At 41.2% G+C, this 18,502-nt stretch overlaps 1 protein-coding gene and 1 pseudogene across 1 annotated transcript; one reads left to right on the top strand and one right to left on the bottom strand.

The window, feature by feature from the left end:
- The first annotated feature begins 9,248 nt into the window (after window positions 1-9,248).
- LOC127781438 (uncharacterized) lies at window positions 9,249-10,309 on the top strand (annotated as a pseudogene).
- An 867-nt stretch (window positions 10,310-11,176) lies between these two features.
- LOC127783212 (endoribonuclease Dicer homolog 3a-like) lies at window positions 11,177-17,760 on the bottom strand. Its single transcript, XM_052310446.1, has 10 exons — window positions 17,262-17,760; window positions 16,942-17,042; window positions 16,656-16,836; window positions 16,467-16,578; window positions 16,195-16,260; window positions 15,500-15,564; window positions 15,047-15,178; window positions 13,791-14,937; window positions 13,393-13,495; window positions 11,177-12,981 (listed from the first exon to the last, which is right to left on the bottom strand). The coding sequence occupies exons 4-8, from the start codon at window positions 16,507-16,509 to the stop codon at window positions 14,815-14,817; spliced, it is 429 nt and encodes a 142-aa protein (XP_052166406.1). The 5' UTR covers window positions 16,510-16,578; window positions 16,656-16,836; window positions 16,942-17,042; window positions 17,262-17,760; the 3' UTR covers window positions 11,177-12,981; window positions 13,393-13,495; window positions 13,791-14,814.
- Between the last annotated feature and the right edge of the window lie 742 nt (window positions 17,761-18,502).

Genomic DNA, 18,502 nt, shown 5'->3' on the forward strand with positions numbered 1-18,502 from the left:
CATGTTTGGATCTTCTATGGTATTTTCTTTCGTGTTTGTTTTCCGATGTGATTTCAGTCCGGTTTTATAACAAGTGGTATCAGAGCCTGCGGGAGATACAAGGTAGAGGTACGAGGGAGGTGCCCCACCCCGCGCCAGGTTGCACACAGCGACACATTGTCCGGGATAGGGCATGGTGCAAGGTGGAGCACGACGTCGATTAGCGGAATTTGATCAATAGGTCGAACACTTTAAGCGGTAGCCTGAACTATTCGATGGTTGCTTTCAACAGGGAGATGACCAGATGTGGTGCTCACGTTGATGGTGGTGGCAGCGATTGGCAATCCAATCGGTGGTGTTGAACAATTTGGGCGGGTGGTTCAGGCTTTTCGATGAGTTGTGGTTGACAGGGAGGTGGCCAGACATGGCACTCGGGTCGATTGGCGGCTGGCGAAGACGACGCGGTTGGCGGCGTGCTACACGGAGACGGTGTGGCGGCAGGGTGTGCAATTATTTGTTGGCGATGAGTACAAGGTGTAGCATAGCTCGTACATGGGTACGAGGACGGCAACTAGGCTGTGTTTGCATCCCCATGTTCCCAACCCATCTCCCTCGTTTTCCACGCGCACGCTTTTCAAACTACTAAATAATGTGTTTTTTTAAAAAAGTTTCTATACGAATGTTGCTTAAAAAATTAAATTAATCTATTTTTTTAAAAAATAGCTAATACTTAATTAATTACGTGTTGATGGACCGTTTCATTTTCCGTGCAGAATGGATTAGTTTCCATCAATGGAATCCGAACACAACCGTAGGATTAGTTCCGGAATACAGAAGGATCGGAGCTTTTGGAGGAGCGTGCGCGGTATGGCTGCGGCAGCAAGCCGTGAGGTGCAGCATGCACAACGGCAAACTACAGAGTCCAAAGCAAATGCTGGATGCACAAATTTGCCATTGGTCACATGCAGTGACGCACGGAAGACAGCCAAGAGCATTGGGCATTAAATAATGCATGTCTGCATGTAGATATTAATTAATTATATGCAATTGGGTGTTTTGCATGTATGCATGTGTGTGTTGGCAGGAAACAGGCGCATGAAAAAACCAAACTTAAGTACAACGAATTTAAACATATACTATAATGTGTACTAGGTTAGCTTTTTTAAACGGAGGGAGTAAAGGTGAAGCACGTAAATTGCACAGGAATTTGGAAGCTGAAAGTACAAATCAAGTCCGAGTCAGAGTGGAATTCCTACGCGTGTTCGAGATGGACTCGACAGGGAACCTGCTCCTTGCCGACTTGAGTGTCTCGTCGCGCCTATACAAGGGATCCAACACATCGGCTTGTACAGAGTAGTGCAAGGATTGATTCGCGGATATCGTCTAGTGCAACAGTGCAACGGGAGTAGCGCAGATTGGCCCAGGCAAGCTTAGGCGAGGTGTGCAGCTGTGTGCGGATTGCAACAAAAGGGTTTGGAAGGAGGTGTTTGTCAGAGTATTGTGTGTGCGGGCAGGTAAGCCCATTCCCAACCTAATAACTAATAACTAGAATTGCATTTATAGTATTAAATAAGTTATCACTTAGGATGGAAAATGATGTGGCAAGTGAATAAATAAGAAAAGAGAAGAAAACCATGTCTTGCATGAGACATGGTTTCTACACAACATCCAAGATATCAAGTGAGATAAAATAGCATTAAATTTAAGTATGGAATAATGATGTTTGCATTGGAAGAGTAGTGTTTAATACTAATTTCTTTATGATGTGGAGTTTATAGAAACTATGTCTAAGGCCATCCCCAACCCAGAAACTATCAAGTAGTTTTTATATTTGCCATGTCATATAGACACTATGTGTAGAAACTATGTATACAATGGATGGTGTCTTCAAATTAAATTCTCATCCAATCACCTCTCTTCTCTCTCCTTTTATTCACCTATCCTTTTGTTTTTATTCTTGGTACTTGTGTAGAGATAGTTTCTTGCATGAGAAATGGTTTCATCATCTTTTTACCTCTCTCCTCATTAACTCTTTTGCCACATAGGATTTTTGCTTATGTGGCAATGTATTTAATGTTATGTAAACTAGATGATATGAAGGGTTGGGGATGGCCTAATGTTTTGGGTTAGGAATGGTACATGGTATATCCAGAATATGCGGACACATGTTGTGTACGTAGTCGGTTCATAGTTTAGGATTTAGAGTTGCACTATGCGTAGGAACATCAAACCCCCCCCCCCCCCCCCAACACACACACACAACATCCCCGCGTCCTTGGCCCAGATCGAGCGCATGCATACGCGGAAGACAGAAAGCGAAGCGCCGCGCAGAAAGGCGAAAAGAAAACAGAAGCTTGTGTGATTGCCGCCGCCCACGTCGTCTCCTCTCCACTTCACGCGCTCGGCGATCAACGATGTGCGATGGCAAAAAAAATAGAAACTGCATCGCGTGTCGCCGGCGGCCGGTGCGGCGGTGCCGATGCAATTCTGGCCACCACCAACTGCTCGGCACCGAGACAATCTCCCTGGTCGCTGGTCGCTGTTGCCAGTTGGTCAGCGCCGACGCAAATAAATTTTCTGAATAGTCTTTGTATATGAACTTTTTATTAAAAAGCTCTACAAGTAATATATATATATATATATATATATATATATAATGTTAAAAGAAAGACTATAACTACAAAAAATGAAATTGGGAAAATAATGAGAGTGGGAAAAAAATAGAAACGCTTCATATTAAGATTAAGATTATTTCAATCTAGATTATTAAATCAGATTACTGTAAGCTGGATTGTAATAAGCTGACATATAATAAGTTGCGAATTGTTTGTTTCTCTGGATTATTGGAGGCATAAGCTGACATATAATATGTAATATGTTGCGAGTTGTTTGTTTCTCTGGATTATTGGAGGCATATAAGTTTTTCTAGATTATTGGAGGCATATAAGGGGTAATAGGTCTTTAGCCACTCAATAATCTTGGAGGCATATAAGTTTCTCTAGATTATTGGAGGCATATAAGGGGTAATAGGTCTTTAGCCACATAATAATCTAGAAAAAGCTCATCTAGAGAAGATTATTGGATTATAATCATTTGGCTTATAGTTTATAATTATCTAGCATAATAATCTACATGTTTGTTTTAACTTACTTCTAAGCTAGCTTATAATAATCTACATTCCTAAGCTGAATCAAAATACCTGGCTACATGACAATCACGTAAAAATAGGAACGAAAACGCTTACCCTGGCTACATGACAATCACGTAAAAATAGGAACGAAAACGCTAGAGCTGGGGAAATCGAACCTGGACCTTCCGAGTAATGCATAGCGCGCTCATACCAGGCGAGCAAACATCCTTTCTTCGGCTGAAATAAATTTACATCCGATGTGATTTAGTCTATGTTATATAGATTTAAACAAGGACATTGTTGTAGCTACAGTGCAGTGAATGTTGTGCAGGCTAGTTGTCCTGTATACGACTGCGTGCAGGCGGGGATTCCTGGAAAGGAGGGATGGAGAAGGAAAGAGGTGTATCAGGATATGCTGTGTAAAGTGTAAAAAACCATCATGGATCGGAGAATACTCTCATCAGGGCGTCGTTAACTTTTCACATACTTTTAGCATTCGCATTATTCTTTAAAAAAAATGTAATTATCTATTGTGATTTGATTTATTTTAAGTATGTATGATTATAGAATTATTTTTCTTGATATTAATTGCACAATTTTTTATTAAGATAAATTCCAAGCATATGTTTAAAAGTTAACGGTGCCATTTATTAGAACCAAAGGAGTATTATTGGCCGGCTCCCCTCCTCCGGCTAGATCTGGGAGGGAGGGGAGCCCTGCCGGCCGCTGTGGCCGCCCCTCCGCTGCGGATGTTCGCCGCCTCCACCCTACCCACCGCCGGTGACCGCCGCCTCCACCCTTCGCGCCGCCACTACCGGGAGGATGGGGAGCTGCCGCCGCCATCGCCCTCCCCCTCCCCCTCTGGCCAGATCTGGAGGGAGGGAGGGAGGGAGGGTGGGGAGCCACCGCCTGGAGTCGCCGCTGTCGACGTTTGATGTCGCGATTCCGGTATTTGCATAGTATGGGGTTCGTTGGTACTAGGGTATATGCGAGATTGAGGTAAAAGAGACGGAGACGAGGATTTTTATACAGGTTCGGGCCCCTGAATTGTCAGGTAATAGCCCTACATCCTGTTGGCCGAAGCCGGTAGTTACTCTTATTCATCATAATCACACCAGTACAATATTTGGGGTAGCCTATTTATCTGTTGTCGACTTGGCGGTCTGAAGTGCTGACTCGTAGTCGACAACAGGGTAGCCTTCCTCCTCGAGTCCGCATCTGGTGAGATTAAAGACATCGGTATGTCTCTCCTGACAGTATCCGTAGACACCGTAGGGGACTAGCCACGCTTATCTCTGAAGTCGATATCCAGCGTCTTGTCTTGGCGCATGTTGGCTTGTATTTTGATCTTGTGTCCTGATCTATTGTTCCGTGTCCCCTCTCCTCCTAGGGGGTCTTATATTTATACCCATAGGTGTCCCCTTGTCCAAGTAGAACTAGGAAGACCAATATGGATACAATATGAGTAGTCCTTGTCGTTTCCATGTAGAATTATATTCATCATTCCTTATACGGAACTCTTCCTATATCCGAAAGTTGTTTCCGTATAAGATATGATATGTGGTGGGTCCTCCCGAGATTTAGTCAACTACTATTAGGTATGTGGTATCCATAACCCTGACATCCGCCGCCACCATTCTCCGGTCGCAACCCTTCGGCCGGATCCATGCTGGGGAGAGGTGAGGTGAGGGGAGGGGAGGGGAGAGCCGGAGAGGTGGGATGGCAGCACTCCAACTTAGCGATTTTTGGTGGGTAGGTGGTGTTTTTAAGATGCTTAACCTTTTTGCAGACGGTCGATCGCAGGTGGCTCTTTATTTTTGTAGGCGGAAACGATCTCGTCTTTTTGCAGACGGAACGATCTCGCCCCACGGTTATCATTTTCGTAGGTGGCTATTTAGTTCTGATAGACTTACCCGCTTGAAAAAAAATATCATCGTCTAAAAAAATGGTTTTTAGTGAGGTTGTTATATTATAGGACAGAGGGAGTATTTAATATTGAAGTTATCACAAAATCACATATCTTAGAGTACAAATACTTAGCACTACCATCATGTTGGAAGTATAAATATTGCAGTTTTGTGATTAAATTGGCACTAAACATTTAGTCTTGTGAAAAAGTTTTGCAACTGAATATATGGTTATGTGACCCTCCATCTTAAATTTGTAGTTTTGTGATAAATTTGTCACACTAAATTTGTTATTTTTTAATACAACAACTTAAATCTATACTTTTGCGATAGTTTAGTTAAGATGTCTGTAGTTTTATGAAATTTAATCTTTCTTTCTTTCTTTCTTTCTTTCTTTCTTTCTTTCTTGTTCTTAGCTGGTACAGATAGATGTTCACGAGTTAGCAGTGCATTTTATTCATGGGATTTGCTAGCTAAACAACAAATTTAATGTTAATAAATTTGTGTGGTCAAATTGCAACTTTTCCGAGTCACGCTGTGATCGACCGATCCGTGCATCACGCTTGTATTCAATGAACTATGCATTACCATCATATTACCCTTTTTGTGCTGTGCCTGCTGCCTCTCAGGGTAACATTTGTTCTTTTGCCGCTAGCTAGTAGAGGAGCAATAAGTTCTCAAAAAAAGAGTTCTAAAAAAGAGAGGAATAATATTGGGTCCCACGCTAAAGTTAGTGAGCATAAGGAGTATTTATTACTTGGGTTGTTCTGAAGGAGTATTTAAAAAATAGACGACCACTCTTCTGTTCTACTCATTTCGTCTAATAATATAAGGGATTTTGAGTTTTTCTTTCATTGTCTGACCACTCTTCTTATTAAAAAAATTTGGAATTATTATTTATTTTTTTACTTACTTTATTATCCAAAGTATTTTAAGCACAACTTTTCATTTTTTATATTTGCACAAATTTTTAAATAAAACAAATGGTCAAACAATACAAACAAAAACTCAAAATCCCTTATATTATGAGACGGATGAAATAGTGTTCTTGCTAGCTTCCTCATCGACTCTACTAGCTAGCTGTTCTTGGTTGGCTCGCTCGCACATACTCACTCCGTCCCCTAAGAAATTTAATCTAGAAGGGAATATAATCTCTTAAGAAAAGTCATATTTTTTTTTCTAAGTTAGGGTTGGTTTGGTTTGTGGCATAAATAGGTCTTATCAAATTTTGTCAGTGCCAAATTTTGACAAGTTTTGGTATGACTAATTTTGGTAAGGCAAAGTTGTGTTTGGATTGAAGCCAAAATAGCCTAAGTTAACTATTGAAATGGCCAATTTTCTTAGGCATGCTAAAATTTGGCTTCAAATCAAATAGACACTATACACTATTGAAATTGCCAAATATTGATAAGTCTAATTTAGGTCTCAAACCAAACTAGCCCTTAACTTTTATTTTTTAACGAAGGGAGTATTAGCTACCGGCAGTCGGTACATGATCCTGGTAAGTTCTTCGATCTCCTCCATCAAACTATAGATGCATGTATTCTTTCCTTTTCCTTTTCTTTTTTTCAGATGCGGTTGCTTGTCTTTTTTTTTTCTTTTCCCAAACTTAGAACGCTCGCCCTACTTGGTAGTTCAGTACTCCGACAAATGAGACCGAACTAGCCAGAATAAAATGTACCATCAGCTCTATAAATCGAAGCTCGTGTGGTATTACTTAGATCCACAATCCGATATTTGGGTCCATAATCTTGTTTTAATATACCAACGAGATCTACATCTCACTTAATTAGATTTGACCACCGACATGGCAATCCATCGTGACCACATCTTTGCATTTACCCCCTCCAAGATCCGGTTGACCCCCGTCTTCCCCTAGTCACCGGTGGTGTTGACACGGGCTAGGGTAAGGTCATCGATGAGCGTGTCAACGCGGGGGGCGTCGATGACTTTGTGCGAGACGCGTGTGCCGAGGCGAAGGCGGCTATTGAAATGCATCATCTTGCACACGATGAGATGCGGGAAGAGGGTATCGTGCTGGGTAGCTGGAGACTGAGCGTAGATCGGTGCTGGTGGCGGGGCACCGTTGAGGAGCCGGGCGAGAGATGGAAGCAACCGCGAGGATCATGGTGGACTTGCCGACGCCACTGGGACCCATAACATCTTCATCATAATCCACCTCACACACCCGCCACTGGCCATGTTGCTTGGTTGGACAATGCATCTAGCACACCTGACACCTCCTAGTATCTTCTTCTTTGCGGAGGCGCATAGCTTTCCTAAATAGAGTGGAGAAAAGTGTTGCTAACTTGTTGTGCATCTAGTTAGGTACGACAAGCTCCACATCACCTATTTTTGGTCTCTAATTTACATTTAGCGATTTATTTACTAGTTATATTTTCATTCTTCGTTGTCGATTCTCAAATACCTGGATTAGCCTAGCCAATCGCAGACTAATCGACTCCATTCAGTTTTTGTTTTTTTAATAATAATTAATATAATAATAAATGATGAAAACTTGTAATTGTAATAGAGACACATAAAGATGGGGGGTTGGAAATGGTGACCTGCCAAGGGGTGCATATGGGCCACCATGGGTCGATACAGCCCATATAAAACATGCATGGGCCCAAAATCGAATCTGTCGCCGCCGATTCAAATTTGGGTGTGCACACACAGTTTCCCGCGCGCGCGACCGTCGTGGCCGACCGGGCAGGACGCCGGCGTCACCCGCTCCTGACGCGGCGACCGTTTTTGCCGCCGCTCGCCGCCAAAGCCGATGCACAATCTTTTTGCCTCTCCACGACGCTAGCCGCCAATGCGTGGAGGCAGAGAGTGGCTCGCTCCGTCTGCCAATCCTCCCCCAAAGCGGAAGGTGGCAGACCCTTCTTTTTCCCTTCACCTCGCCCTCCGCCTCTTGGAGAGAGGTCCTTCCCCCTCCCTTGACCGAGTCCGCGCCAGCTAGACTTCCATTCCTCACCAAGCCTCCTCCCGGAGCCTCCGTTCTCCACTTGGATCTTCGCATAACCTCGCCGCCTTTAGAGCTAGCTACAGCCCGGGCTGTTTTGTCGTCCCCCATCCCCGGCCAGACCGCTCGTCATGCCGGAGGAGCCGGCCGCGTGATCCAGCTGCTGGGAGCTCCCGCGCGCGACGCCCCCCGTCTTCCTCTTCTCCGGCCTTGCTTCGCCCCTCTTCCGTCACGGTAGGCTCCTTCCCTTCTCATGCTCCTCCTTAACTTGCTATATCTAGCTCTTGTCGTTCTCGTTCTCTAGTGTCGCTCGCATAGGAGCCATGACATATGCCCTGGTAATGCTTCAAATTAATGGTTTCTTGAATCGAACTTTTTTCCCCTTTTCGATCCGTCGCCGTCCATCGATTTCTGGTGGATCTGAGCAGTTGGATTCGACTCCTCTCGTTGCTCCTGTGCCCTCTTTCTCGAACTAATTAACCGCATAGAGATAGAGATAGAATCGTCCCGGAGAACCACCCCATCGTCGCCGCCGGTCGGATGCGGGCACTGTTCTTGACAAGCCACGCGCCCACCAGTCCGCATGGGCCGTGTGTTGGGCCTCGCCCATGCGCGCTCAGCCTCTGGGCCGCGTAGCCTTCTCCCGCTCCGGCCCGCGTTTCCCGGCCTCGTTCTGGCCTCCTGCTTCCATAACCCCCAGGATGTCAAAATGTGATTCACTAGTCATTTTCATTTCTCGTTCTCGATTCACAAATACCCGAATTAAGATCAATTGATTCCATTCAGTCCTTTTTTCCTTGTAAAAAACTTGTAAATGTAATAGAGACACAAAATATGGGATATGAAATTAAAAATAAAAATAGGTTTCTTAAAAAAGAAGAAGAAGAAGACACTTTGGGACCTGCCAAGGGGTTCAGATGGGTCGACTCACCTGTATGTATTAAGTAGCACAGAGGCTCCCGCATCGACCCTTACTAGTTGCTACTGCGAGAACAATAGGTTCGATGTGCCTCTGCCTCTGTTGTTGAGAACAATAGGTTCGATGTGTGTGTCTGATAGTTGCTAATCTTTCTGTTGAACTAATATGTTCGATATGTGTGTGTGTTTTGCTAATATGACAATCGATCGTCGAATACTTTTCTGGACTAGCCACCTCTCCATTAGCTAATATGATTTGTTTTAAGTGCACTCTTTCTTTACTGTTGATTTTTTTTCCTCTTCAGCTAGCAATTTACTCCTTTCTCCTACTCTAGGCTAGTTGCACATGGCTGACCCGAACAACAACAGGCGTCGACCCAATCTCCTCACCGGGGGCTGCAGCGCAGGCAAACAATACTTAGCTAGTAAAACGGCCCCGTCCATTTTCAGTGTCGAGGTGGCCGTGCGTCATGAGAAGCAGAACAACTTGAAAGCTATGAGGAAATACGTGGCGTTGACAGACAAGGCAACAGATGTGATGGATACGGGGGTGCCAACAGATGAACTCACTATTAAGGCTAAGAGACGGAAGTTCGGGGAACGACAACAGACTGGATTTGTCGTTCACAGTAGCGACACACAGTTGTTTATCCTGACTACAGCCCATGCAGTTGATTGTGTGTTCAAAAAAGGGGTGCACCAAGTCACTGCTGAAGAGCTCAACTTGGTCTTCCTGTTTGGTGTGGCCTGTACTCATCACGAGGCGCAGATTCAGGCAGATTACCCTGATGGGAATGTATCTGAGTTGTTGAGATCATATTGCGATGCGCATGTGGTAGCCCTTGACACTGAGAAGGATCTTCTTCTTCTTGAAGTAACAAAGGACGAGCTGTGCTTGCAAGACGTAGATGTTGGTGGGGTGTTTGTCCCATGTTCCAGTGATCATCCTATCATTCACCTGGCCGATTTGCCTCCTGAGCAGAGTGATCTATCCCTTTTGCAAGGTTGGCCGCCTCTCCGCGCCAATTCTTCGATTTGGGGTTCCGTAAGCTATCTAGAGAGACCTTACGATGTTCTCACAAGTTGCAATACCAAAGGTTACACTATGAAACTTACGGAGTTTCATGAATTTGACTGTGCCAACGGGTTTTCTGGAGGGCCGGTTATAAATGGTATGGTCAATGTATGGCTGTATTTCACGCAGTGATGGTGGATGCTAAATGTGGGTATGCAATTTGTTTGGAGGATGTCAGAGAGTTTCTTACCAATGCATTGGAAAACGTAAGTATTATCTATGACTAACAATATGCACATGCTTTCTATCTCATACTGTTAAAGTTTTTTCATTTTAATTATTAGCTGCAGCTTCTTGAGGACAATGAGGATGGAGATGGTGGGCATGCATGACGATGGGTAGAATGCCACAGTTGAGTAGATGCCTCATTTTGTCTGTGTAAGTAAAGTTCTTACTAATTTATTATCTGCATATATACTTATTCAAGCATACTCTAACAAGCGGTTTCACTTTTCAGGTCTTGGAAGAATACTTACTAGCCAAGAATTAACCCTTTAGATTAAGTTTTGCGATATCTTAGACCACAGTGGCAAGTAAAGTATCAGTCAATGACCTACCTTTGGATTTTTGTAAGCCTTATTTAGCAGAGAGCTAGACTATTCTCTTTACTCTTTAATTGACTACTACTCTCTCCTTATTATGCTGTTCCTTGTTACTGGGGAGGGCTGAGTCTCTCTCCCGTTGATATATATTTTGTTTATCATCAAGTTAATGGCCATCAAGACTCTAAACAAAATGTTGCATTCTAATATGAAATGCGCCTGGTTTGAGTTCTAAAAAACAAAGCTAACTAGATGACTGGGCGTGCCATCGGCGCGCTTCATGAGTGTGGTTATATAAATACTAAATTTTGCCATTATTAGTGTCAGAAATGCTGCGAGTTACTGTATTACATTTGCATGGAGTATGTTGTAACTTTGCTGTAGAATAAACTGTAACACCTTAATAAAAATTGTGCAGGTTATTGTAATATATGTAAGTCTTAAAGGGGAAAAAGGAACAAAACAATTTCAGCATGAAAGTTTTCACTCGATGAACATACAATTTCAGCTAGGTAGCATAATCATTTGGATCCACAAATAAGGATAGAAGCTTATACTTTGGAAGAGTGTCTCCCTGCTTATGCAATAATGCTCATCCTGTATAGCGGCATAAATGCTGAGTACAAAATTCTTCATATAAGGGCGCAGATGACTCAATAAAAAACTATTGGAATAATTCATTAAGAAAAAGGTTAGATGGTTACAATGCCACAAATATTCTGCCAGTTCAACTACACGTTGTTTCTAAATATTTCCAAAAGTTATTGAAGCTATCACCTACTAAGTTAAAAAAAAAAGAGCTGATCATTTATTCTACATATCACTTGGGAATAGTTAACAATTATCCTAACCCTCATCGAGGGGCTTCCAATTTAAAAGAATCTCAATTCTTGTTTTGGATGCAAATTTGTGAGCAATGATGACTTCATGTGAGGCATCAGTAGATGATGATTGTACTATTGATGTAGCAACATGCTCAAAACAGTTTCTTAAAGGCACTGAACAATTTCCGGAAAGGGAACAGGGTTAGGGAATCATTTTGCTTAATGAGAAAAGCCTTGATATTAACCAGGAATCAGAAAAAATGGGCCCATTATATACCAGCAAAGACAACGCGAAGCAGACATACCTCATTATAGGCTTCACCATACTCCTCCATACGAAATGATGAAACAGAAAGAGCTGCAGCGAACATATATTGCCAGGTAAGTGCATTTCAAGTCGATTCAATGATCTACCTCCGGACAGTCATAAGAATTACAAAACACAAAATGGGAGATGCATGTACATTGTAGTGTGTTATAGAACACATTGGATATCACAGCTTTATTTTTCTGAAAAGTTCTAATTATCTGGAAACTACACCAAGAACAGTGACTGATGACTGCAAGCACTATTAAACTGAAAGCACTATCAAAATTGTATATAATCTAGAATTTGAAATGCCTCATTTCAGCCATATCGCTATTTATGTAGAACTGCAAGCATATTTTTTTACAATCAAAACTTACTTCATCGAATATATAGAAAAGGTACATAGGCACAATATCTTCTATTTAGACGCTCAATTTGAAAAGCAGAACACAGTAGTGCCCTATAAAGATAATATGTCTAATTCTAGTGAGTCTAGAAGTGTTACTGGTCCTGAAGAGATAACTGAGTATTTCTTAATAAGTCTCTGAATTTAGAACCCAAGACCAAATTGTAGAACAGAGGCATTAATAGTTTTTTTCTCGAAAAAGAGGGCAGGAGGGCTGCCTCTTTTCATTAATATAGGAGGAGAAAAGAATTTATATACAGGCGTTTGTGTATGTTACATGAGGTCTACTCTCGCGACAAAGCTGGTGTATACTGAATTCTGTTGCCAATCATAAAAATCAGGCAAACCAAGTTATGATGTGTCAATGCTTGTGCCAAAGAATGCAAGGACAATTAAATTATGTTGGATAAAAGAAACTGATTCATACAAACAGAGGTGAAATAAATCAACTTACATGTGTTGGTTGTATACTCATCAAGATGATTGAAAGGATCCATAATCCAAACCTTAATTCGTTGGTATGATTGGATTGGATTTACATAGGACGCAAATGACCCCAGAGACGAGCATCAAATCCCTCAAAGAGTAGAAATCCCAAAAGGAAGCTTATCTTAATTAAGTAAATGTAAGGCATAAATAAACAATATAGAATTATTCTTGGCTTGAAATTTATATTGACATTCTGTCGGATATATGCAACATGTAGAAACTTACATAGGCACACCAAACCATATCTCCCTAAAAGATGACTCTTCGACAACTATTGGTATGATATCCATCTAGATACCTCAAAGAAGATGGGGATGCCAAGAATAAACAACATATCTACATATATGAGCACCTACATAAAATGGAAAGGGAGAAATACCAAGATCGTAGGCAAGCCAGGATAATAGTCATCGCTTCAACGACATTAATCATCCTGCTTGATTTGAAAAAAGAAAGAATCAATTGTTTAGTGCCCAAGAATTATACTAAAAGTGAGGCTCAAATCAGAGCAAAAAATATTTTTACTAAATGGGTTACCAATATAACAAAGCACTATTCTAGGTACATACATGCCAGCACATACTCTGATCATAAATTGGTTGTGTCAAAGAGCAAGAGGGGTTAGCAGAGGAGGCAGAAAAGAAAGGATAAGGTGAACTATTTCCATTTAAGAATATATTGCCACTCATCTGCACCAGAAGAATTATTGCAGGTAGATATCTATGCGCAATAATTAGTAAATTAAAAAACTGCAAGAATTATGCTAGGATGATTTTGTAATCAAAATGATATGAAAGATAAAATAGATGAGTGCTACTGGAGAGGCAAGTCGGGCCATTGGTACCTATCTTTCTGTGCTGAATTCTTTGATTTAGAAATTCGTAATGGTTGGACACTTCTATCTGTCTTGCATCAAGGAATGCATCCCATATTCCCGTTTTGATGTTCTGTAAAATAAATGTGCAGTTCTGACCACGTATTAGTACAGATATTTATGAAGTAAAGAGAGAGGGAAGGAGAGAGCAAGATGCTACAAATGCAAATCGTTTAGTTTTGTCATGTAGAACAGATAACACATCCTATGTTGTACTGTTTGGTTGGTTACATTTGCTTGCATGTAATGTAAGTTACTGTGAGGTACTAAAAAACCGTGCGAAACATAGCAGATTAGATTGCCCTTCACAGCAATCAAATAAGAAATTCCAAAGCAGGAATAAAAATCTGCAACTCATGAGAAAGAACCTGTATATATCCCCAACTGTATCTGAAGCATGCTTTTTGCAGACCTTAGAAACTACAGGATGCAGTCACCTGCTCGAACTCCAGAAAAAAGTAAATTCTATTAAAAATAACCTAAAAATATGTAGGATTGGAGGAAAGGGAGATGATACCTAGGGATGAAAACGGAGCGGATAGTTTCCGTCCGCTCCGGTCAAAAACGGATACGGATACCTTTCGGATCGGATAATTCTCGGATATTTCGGATACGGATACGAATACGGATATTTTCTCCCGGATACGAATACGAATATGGTATCAGGGTTTCCGTCGAATACGGATAATAATTCGGATATCCGGTGAACAGTGCTATTCGGATATCCGCAGGACCCATGAGACATACCCCTTTTTTTCTAACTCTATAACCTTCAATATACCTTTATAGATTTTAATAATAGTTTATCTCTTAACACTAGTCCATACTATTAATATTATTTAAATTTTAAAAAATATTTATAAATTATACCTCATTTTATATAAAATGAGCTAATTATATATGTTGATATTTATTTCTATTAGAAGTTGAGTTGGTTTTTGTGTTCCGAGAAAAATTTGTTTCCGTATTCGTGTCCGATCATATTCGATTCTTATTCGTATTCGAGATAATCCGTATTTGTTTCCGTATTCGAGCTATCCGTATTCGTTTTCGTATCCGGTAAAAAATATGAAAACGAATATGGTATGAGCATTATCCGTCCGTATCCGCTCCGTTTTCATCCCTAATGATACCTGTGGAAGCTAGAAGGGGTTGATGGTGCTGGCGGCTGAAGCAGATCAAGGAAACAGACAGTACTTATCTCTTTATCGGGCCACACGATCTGCTCAGCCGTGAGGCGTAAGGCGAGGCAGTGGAGCAGCTTGGGGGTGGACTTGGCAGCGATGAGGGAAGCGAAGGCACCGTCTTGGCGCTCGCGAGCAGCTGTAACATAAGTAGCTAAAGCCAATGAATATAACAAATACCTCACTTGCTCAAACAAGACCAACATCATCAAGGCAGTAGCAAATTTTTGCTAAAATTAGAAAGGCGTCTCCTTGATTCTTTTGTTATATCATCAGCATCTTCATACATGTAGCTTTGCTTATTCTGCAACTCTGTTATCAATGCATCATACTGCATATACAAAAAAGTGTGTGTTCTTAGAAACATAAAAAATGCTGAGGTGCAAACTTTGATGACAAATTCGATCAATATAGCAGAGAAAAAAAGAGATAAAGAAAACCTTGGGACATAAAACTCCCAATTCTTCACTCAAATCTTCAAAACAAATTGTTTTCGGGTCATAGAATCTGTACATTTCTTTTGCAGAAGGAACGCAAAGCTCTATCTCTTCTCTATCTGAAACTCTGTAGATCTGTTAAAGATAAAAAATGATGAGATTGAAAGTACGCAGACGAATAACATTTTTAAAAGGGGTCATATGTGTATCCCAAAATGGCATGGGTAGAACAGATAGATATATATCACCTAAGCTCTCAAAACAAACACAACAGTCAAACAATTTGCATTTGGTTGAAAACTACAATCTGTCAATAACTGGAATTCAGGTACGTATATATCCTTGCAGTTCAATAGACAAAGTAGAATCGTGTAGTAATCAGAACTAACATGTCCTGTATAATCTAACCCAGCTTATTCATATAATATGTGTGGCAGAAAAGGAAACTGAACATACCTTGGCATCTAACAGGTTTTCCAATTCACAGAACTGACCTTCACAATCCAAATGAGAAGAGACACCTGCAAAGACAACCGTGAAAAACTCAAATCATCCAATAAGATTTACTAAGTGATGGGAATAAATCAAATCTGCCAGAAATATTGGCATTTATGAACTCTATGGCCAAAGTGAAACTGGAGAATATGTGCGTGATCATTGTTCCTGGATATTTCTCTGGGATGGCAGGTCAGAATTAACACATATCCTAAATGCTACTGTTTACAAGAAATTTATTGCTGATCTTCTCTAACTTATGCATCTCTCAACCAGAGTTGAAACAAATGAGGTTTAATATCCCATCCTCCATCGAGCCCCCCGGGCACCTACCCACCCACTCATAAAAGAAAAGAAGAAGAAGCATTCTATATAGTTCTTGCAGAAAACTGAATACTTCCCTTTTCTTATACCAGGTGATGCTGTCATACCAAACACACTTGGCTTATGTTCTGATTTGTAATAGAACTCCTGAGATTGTGATAAGTTATAACTTATGACAAACACAAAAAAGAAAAACCTGAATGCAAATATTCATGGTAGTGTCAAAACAAAAAAAAAAACATGATAAGATGGTATTTCACAATACCTTCATTACAAGTATAAGGGTGGTTTCCAGTTGCATGATGGCATTCATAAAATATCATGAGACTAACCTTGTCCAAGATCAAGAAAGCATTGCGTAAAGCTTGTAGGAACACCTGTGGTGTCATGACCATGACCTGTAATTTCATTATTATAAGTGCTGAAAGGATCAACAAGTAGATAGGATCATAGGACAGGGGAAAAATATAAGTTAAGAATATCCTAGTGTAATATAGTGAACAGAAGACTGCAGATCATAACTGCTGCTAGCATGGAGTGAATATTTTCTTTAGCACATATGATGAATCAATAAGCCTTTAAAAAGCATAGAATAAATGCTTGCCTGATATTTTGAGATTTGCTCTTGCCATCTTGGACCTGTCCATTGATCAACCCCCTTTGCGCCATGACATTGTTCCACCTCAAAATCTGTGAGTTTCAGTCACCTCGCATTGCTGTGGCGAAAAATAATGTCAGTATAAATTATGTTACAGTTAGGGTAAAATGAACAGTCTACAGACTCTGGTATAACCTATGCAACAAGTTGAACTGTTGGTGCAAGAAATATGATGACTTTTCCAGCATTCTTTGTTCTATTTATCTTTCCAAACTCCTTGATAAACATCACAGCAATCATTATCTTCCCAGCTCCTGTGTCAAGCATCGCAATCGTGTTTCTCCGCATTGCAACCTCATAGACATCAAGCTGATATCTGACCAATCTCAGCATCACAAAGCAATGTCACAGGATTGTACTCTTTTTTCTGATCATATAAGAATATAAGATAGTGACTGTGAAAAGGAGAACTCTGCAGAACCTTCTGAGTTCTGTGTGTGAAAGCTTGACACTCTCTCTTTTGCCGTTTCTGTTTGCCTGCTTCTTCATGTTCCTGAGAAGATGATTCCGGGTTCATGTTTACTGCCATTCGAACAAAAAAAATTACCAAGTGAGGTCATGACAATTCACCATTGGGAATATTCACACCCAAATAGATCGAAATTAGTAATCCTCGAAGCACGAAAGGATAAATATGAAAAAAAAAAGAAAAAGAAAACAAGTGTTGACAAATAATAAATCTGATTCGCGTCAGTTAGCTCGCAAACCCTTCCCAAAAACACTTAGAAAAAACGTGGGTACCATCGGCGACGACCATCTCCTCGCTGGATCTTGAGCTGCGAATGAGCGGATCGAATAGCGGGCCTGGCGTCCGCGATGGTCTTTGGCATGCAGATACAGGTGGAGCCGGCGCACCTCGTCCCCCGCCGACGAGGGCTCGTACTGCGATGCGGACGCAGCAGCTAGCTAGCGCTGGAGATTAGGTCCTAGCTAGAGCGCCGTCGCCCAAACAAACAACTCCTCATCTGCCAGACGCTTGCTCTACATAAATCAAGGGCTCGCCGGAACGAGGAGGTTAGGGTAGCGGATGTGGCCTGCCTGTCGCTGGCCGATTTCCTCAATCACGCCGGCCCCGCCTCGGTCCGACCTGCTCCTGACATCCATCTGCGCCTGCGCGTGCTCCTGCTCATGTTCACTTCCTCCTCCAGAGCCTCCACCGGCGTCCAGGCCAGATGGGAGGGGCGGAGGACGGAGAGGTAGGGGAGGGGAAGAGGTGGTGCCGCGGAAGTCGAGTGGTGAGTTTGCGTGCACGCTTCGTCCTTTCCTTCTCCAACCTGGAGTAGGCGTATAGCTGACCGGTGGGGCCCATATCTATCAATTCCCGCGTTCGTTTCTTCGATGAAAGATTAAGGGCCTTCTTAGTTCCCAAGTAAAATTTTTCATGCTATATCATATCGAATGTTTGTTTAGACACATGTATATAATATTAAATATAGAAAAAATAATTACATAGTCCGCTAAGAAATTATGAGACGAATATTTTAAGCATAATTGCACCATGATTCGATAATGTTGTGCTACAGTAAATATTTGCTAATGGATGATTAATTAGGCTTAATAAATTCGTCTTACAGTTTCCTAACGGAATCTGTAATTTGTTTTGTTATTATATTATGTTTAATACTTCAAATGTGTACATGTATATCCGATGTGATATGTAGGGGCAAAATTTTTAGGGTCTGTTTAAGTTCCCATGAAAAAACTTTTCACCCTTATAACTAAATAGGGCCTAAATACGGCATGCAAAACGACAAATTCATTAAGACTAATTGAGTTTTAATTATTTTTAATAATAATTGAGTTTTAATTACTACAAAGAGTAAATTGTATTTGTGGTACACAAACTTATTAGGTCGGTGTTATTTACTACATAAACTTATAAAATGCTCTTTCGTGCAAACGAGGATAAAAATAATTTGGCGATGTTAATTTTATAAAGCTGATATTGATTAGGATATGACGTGCATACGTGTAGTGAGTAT

The sequence above is a fragment of the Oryza glaberrima genome, chromosome 8 (genome assembly GCF_000147395.1).
Source record: "Oryza glaberrima chromosome 8, OglaRS2, whole genome shotgun sequence".
Taxonomy (NCBI): domain Eukaryota; kingdom Viridiplantae; phylum Streptophyta; class Magnoliopsida; order Poales; family Poaceae; genus Oryza; species Oryza glaberrima.

What these genes read in the sequence shown, in the direction of transcription:
- LOC127783212 (XM_052310446.1), bottom strand. Translation starts at nt 16,509, where the DNA reads ATGGACAGGTCCAAGATGGCAAGAGCAAATCTCAAAATATCAG. An exon ending in CTTTCTTGATCTTGGACAAG is followed by an intron (nt 15,565 to 16,194) that starts GTTAGTCTCATG and finishes TTGTCTTTGCAG; the next exon opens with GTGTCTCTTCTCATTTGGAT. An exon ending in AAAACCTGTTAGATGCCAAG is followed by an intron (nt 15,179 to 15,499) that starts GTATGTTCAGTT and finishes TATCTTTAACAG; the next exon opens with ATCTACAGAGTTTCAGATAG.